This window comes from Monoraphidium neglectum (genome assembly GCF_000611645.1).
Source record: "Monoraphidium neglectum strain SAG 48.87 unplaced genomic scaffold scaffold02070, whole genome shotgun sequence".
Lineage (NCBI taxonomy): Eukaryota > Viridiplantae > Chlorophyta > Chlorophyceae > Sphaeropleales > Selenastraceae > Monoraphidium > Monoraphidium neglectum.
The window spans coordinates 6224-10915 of record NW_014011558.1 but is presented as its reverse complement, the minus strand read 5'-3'; the positions used below and the strand labels follow the sequence as shown (position 1 = coordinate 10915).

The window sequence follows — 4692 nt, the reverse complement described above, 5'->3', positions numbered from 1 at the left end:
CCAAAACCTCACCCGCAGCCGACGTCGGCGACCTGGGCGCCGGCCTCGAGGCGCTCCCTCAGGCCCGGCAGGCTGGACACCTTGGACACCAGGAAGTGCCTCGTCCACACGCCCTGCGGCCATTGCGGGTTCGGTGGGGCGGTTTGCAGGGGAAGGGGGAGAGACGGGGTCGTCACTGCAGGCCGCGGCGGCGAGAGCGGGGGCAGCAGCAGCAGACTGGTTGGGCGAGCGTTGGGCCGCCATCAAGCTTGAGACAGGGCCGCATTTCCTGGAACCTGGGCAATGTGGGGCAGCCGAGGGGCCTTGCTGATAGAGCGGATCGGAGTAGCGCCGGCCCCTGAGGTCGCCTCGATGCCACCTCATGCATGCAGCGGGCGGCTGGGCTGCTCTGTGCGGCCCTCTGTTAACGTGATCGTGTACCGCACAAGCTCACCAGCTCCCTCTTGACCCCCGAGGCGCACGACTTGCCGTGCTGGTCGTACGTCATCCCGACTGCGCGCGGGAAAGTTGTTGACCAAAGGTTTGAGCGACGCCAGGCGGGCGACTGCAGAGGCCGGTTGTGGCGCAATGCACCGATCAGGTATGCACACATGCGAGCCCCCTGGCTTGCGCGAGCCCGAGGCCCGCGCGGCCGCCGGACTGGGCTGGCGCGCAGGCGCTCACCCCCGGTCTTGAAGCACTCCAAAAGGGCGTCACGGTGGTCTGTCAGGGCCAGCACGCCGCCGCCAAAGCCCGCAAAAAAGTAGGGGCTGCGAGGGCGGGCGGGGGGAGGGCGAAGGCCGCGCGGAACTGTTCAGGCAGGGTGGCCCACGGCTGTGAGATGGGTGCTGCTCGTCAACGCCAGCGCAAGGGGACGGGATGGTCGGCGCGCAGCCGATGTTGGTGGCATGCGCAAGCTACGGCCTCCCTGTGGAGGAGCATCACACATGCCCGTGCGGCTGGCAGGCCGATGCAGGGTGTTGCGCTCTTTGGCCTGTTGGGGCCGCTGACCTGGCATCGGGGCCTTCCTCATTCGCCATAACATCCTGATTGTGGAAACAATGGGTTGCGGCAGGGACGTGACACATTCAGGAGAGCGGCCACTCGCAGGAGCTGCGAAGCCGCTGTCCGCTTGGTGATGGCAGCTGTACGAGGCAACAAGAGCGTGCCAGTGTCCGCCTCGGTGCTGCTCGACCCCTACCTGGGCGCCTCGACGCCCGAAGGCCCATTCCCCCCCCGCCCCCACACACACACCTGCTGGGCACGCGTGAGCCAGAAGCGCCCCGCCGCCTTGTCGCACTCCACCAGGCGGACGGACGCCTGCGCCGCAGGACGCAGCAGGGAAAGAGGTTTGAGGTCGTGAGGGTGCCGAGTACCGAACCGCGGGCTCAGGCTGAGACTAGCCGCAGCCGCCTCGCGGGCGGGACGGCCTCGGCACAGCCCTCCCAGGAGGCAGAAAGCATCCCCCTGGCTCCCTGTAAAAGGTTCCAGGCGCCCACCTGCTGCAGCAGCCACTCGCGCACCCAGCGCTCCGAGAGGCGGAGCTTGCCCGCCAGCTCAGCGCTGGTCAGCGGGGTGCCGGCCTCCTTCAGAGCCGCGTACAACCCCTGCGCGTGACGATGTTTGGGAGGATATGGGTGGGGCCGCGCATGCTGTGGGTGCCGAGGGAGCGTGCAAGCATGTGAGGGGGCCGCAGGCACCAAGACTGGCCCTGACAACCTGTTAAGCGCGACCGGATGGCCCTTGGTGCAACCAGCTGCGTTTTGGGCGCACAGCACTCACCAGTTTGTCACCGCAGTACACCATCGCCAGGGTCAGAGCCCCGGTCATGGCGTGCCCAACCACCATTTGGACCTCCTCCACGGCCAGGGGGGCGCCCTTGAGCGGGTCCATCACGCTGCCTCGATGTGCTGCCTAGAATCTGGCGGTGTGCCTAGTGGTGACAGTCGCGTGACGAAGCAGTGGACGGCGGATGAGTGCGCCGCGCAGATTGAGCTTATAGATGATATATGATTGAATGTGTGTTCCAGCTCTTGGCGTGGCCAAGAATGGTGGGTTTCAGAGCGAGATCACCGCCAAAATCGCAGTCAATAGCCGGTATACAGGGTACCGGCACAAGTGATACAAAAATTGCAGATATTGATACAAGCGGTGAGACTGCGCGCGCAAAACTGCACGGCTGCAGTTTGCCTGATCGCGGTCATTGTCCAGCCAGCTGCCTGGCTGTGCCGCAGGTCACTGGGCACGAGCTGCCACACTGCTGCTCATGTTACGAGCGCTGACAGCACAATGTGAGCGGCCCCAACCTCCTCGCCGGGGCCTCCTGTGAAGTATTACGAACGGTGTGCGCATACAGGGTGGTGTGTGTGCTAGCTCCGACTGCAATCTGATTGCGCGCCACCCGAGCATCGCAAGTCAAGAAATGTCCGATTCAAGGGAGGAAAGCTTTCAAGGACCTCTGATGCAGGAACTGTTAGCCTTGCGACGCAGCACATGCGGTGCCTGTGCCCTGGGCTCTGTCACTGCCACCCGATGATTATATTTAGCCGGCGCGGCCGCCGCGCCGCCTGAACCCGTCTTCCTCTCGAACGTGCCCAACTCCTTTCCTGCACCGTTGCTGCCGTCTCGCGACTATGTAAGCAGTCGTATTTTTGGGGGTGTGGAGGGTTTGCTTCTTAGGCATGCTCGGGATGTGCAGTGCCTGGTGCTGCCCTTTCCGCTTTGTGCAATCCCGCATTATGCACTTTGTTGGACTGTCAACAGCTTGTGCTTTGTCAACTGGACAAAACAGTAGCAAGTGGTGCTCATGAGATGTTTGCTTCGCCTTGCTTTGCCGCTGCTCAAGGCCCACGCCGTGCGCCGCTCACCGCACTCCAGCCCCTGCCTTGGGCATGCATAACCTCTGTAGAATTAGGAGGTCATTTATTGAACTAGGGCGCATCCCGATCCCAGTCCCTGGATGAGTGATATTAGTGTAACCCTGGTGCCCGTTTCAGGTGCCGGAGGGCGCCGCCCGTTTCCAATTGGCATAGGCCGCTGTCTCGACGAAAGACCTGGCATTTAAAAGCCAGAAGGTTGCTGAATCTGCGATGGTAATCCACCGGCCACAATTCAACGGCAGTTGATTTGATTGTGTGGGCGTGGCACTCGAGCAATGCGATGGGCCGCGCCGCATCGAATTGCCAGCTGTTTGGAGCAGAGCACCAACACACACTCACTCGTCTTGGAGTGGCGGCTCCAAGCAGGTCTCATACATCCGTTATTTGAAAATTATTTTGTGGGCTTTTCAGCTCGGTCTCCGCAGCAGGCGTTTCGGTCAGCATCACTCCCCGGTCTCAGACGGTCATCCACCGAGGTTGCCTTATTATTGGTTATCAGTTTGATTGGCACCGCCCGTCGAACAGGCACACTCTGGCGCTGATCGTCGATGTTGCCGCAACACAACACCGGGCGCTGCCACCCTCGGGCAAGGCAGCGAACTGCATGTCACACCAGGTTGTGCCCTTCTATGCATACGTCTCGGATGCGCCAAGGTGAGAACATGAGAACCGTGGGCTCGGCCATTGGGGGCCCGGCGGTGTGTCGGCCATGGAGAGCGCGCGAGTTGTGCCAAGGTTCTCCGAGCGCGCTCATGCGGTGGTACAGGATCGAGTAAAATGATCAAAACCCGTATGAGATCGTGTACGCCACCACCGCGCTGGCCGGCATGTCAGGCGAGACGCTCGACGTGGTGCTGTCAAGCGGCTTCCTGGCATTTGCAAACCACAGCGGCTTTCTGCAGGCAGTCGAAGAGGTGCGCGCACGCGTGCCACTGGCCTTTGCGACACGTGCGAGGGGCACCCATTCGAGGGAGCAGGCTGTGGGGGTTTGACCGCCTCACCGAGAGACCCGACGTTTGCGATCGGTCACACATTGACGAGGTGGCGGGAGCTCCTGGCAACAACCTCGTTCGCATCAGACCATGAAGGGCTCCCCCTGAATCTGCTTAGCTCCTGCGTCACCACAGCGGCGCACTGCTGACAGCGCTGCCCAACCCCCCCTTGCGCCCCACTGCGGGGCACAGGCGGGCGTCCATGTTTCGGGCATCATGGGGACCAGTGCGGGCGCCCTGGCAGGCTCGCTTTATGCTGCCGGTTACACCCCTCTTGAGGTGGGACCCGGCGCCACACGCGTTGCGAGCGGACTGACCTCCGGCGTGGCCTGGTCGCTGGCCTGTTCCTCGTCCGCAAAACAACAACAGCAGCCCACTCAAGCGACGACGCCTGGCGAAGCGATCCCGGCTTATTTCCTGCGACATTGACCACAGCAGCTTGTAACCGCAGACCCCGCTCACCTGACGCACCAAACCCCCAGGTCGCGCAGCACCTGCGCGCCTCGCCGCCGTTCCAGCTGCTCAAGCCCAGCCTGCAGCCGTGGCGCGGCGGCCTGCTGTCCCTGGACGCGGTCGTGGAGCGCCTCGCGCAGCTGCTGCCGCCGACCTTTGAGGAGCTGGATCGGGACTTTGCAGTGGGGGTGGTGACCGCGGAGGGCGAGCACGTGCTGATCGACTCGGGGCCGCTGCCCGAGGCGGTTGCGGCGTCGGCGGCGATCCCCTTCGTGTTTTCCTCTGTAGACGTCCCAGGTGGGGCCCGCTGGGATGCATCAGTAGCCCTACGGCGATGCACATGGCCGTTGGGCGGGGCCATGGCGGGGGCTTGAAAGGGGGTGCGGGGG

General features: G+C 63.4%; 2 protein-coding genes across 2 annotated transcripts in view; one reads left to right on the top strand and one right to left on the bottom strand.

The window, feature by feature from the left end:
• Positions 1-8: 8 nt before the first annotated feature.
• MNEG_9810 (methyltransferase type 12) lies at positions 9-1872 on the bottom strand (the record flags this gene model as incomplete). The annotated part of the gene is made up of 7 exons (XM_014041721.1): positions 9-113; positions 434-492; positions 664-749; positions 991-1025; positions 1234-1299; positions 1479-1586; positions 1762-1872. 7 exons carry the CDS (start codon positions 1870-1872, stop codon positions 9-11), a joined length of 570 nt encoding a protein of 189 aa, XP_013897175.1.
• Positions 1873-3685: 1813 nt separating this feature from the next.
• MNEG_9809 (hypothetical protein) overlaps positions 3686-4692 on the top strand; it is a gene marked incomplete at both ends in the record, with an annotated part of 2004 nt that continues 997 nt past the window's right edge. The window contains 3 exons of the mRNA XM_014041720.1: positions 3686-3772; positions 4043-4129; positions 4333-4600. Coding sequence (XP_013897174.1) covers positions 3686-3772; positions 4043-4129; positions 4333-4600 — 442 coding nt within the window. The remainder of the gene's footprint in view (positions 3773-4042; positions 4130-4332; positions 4601-4692) is intronic.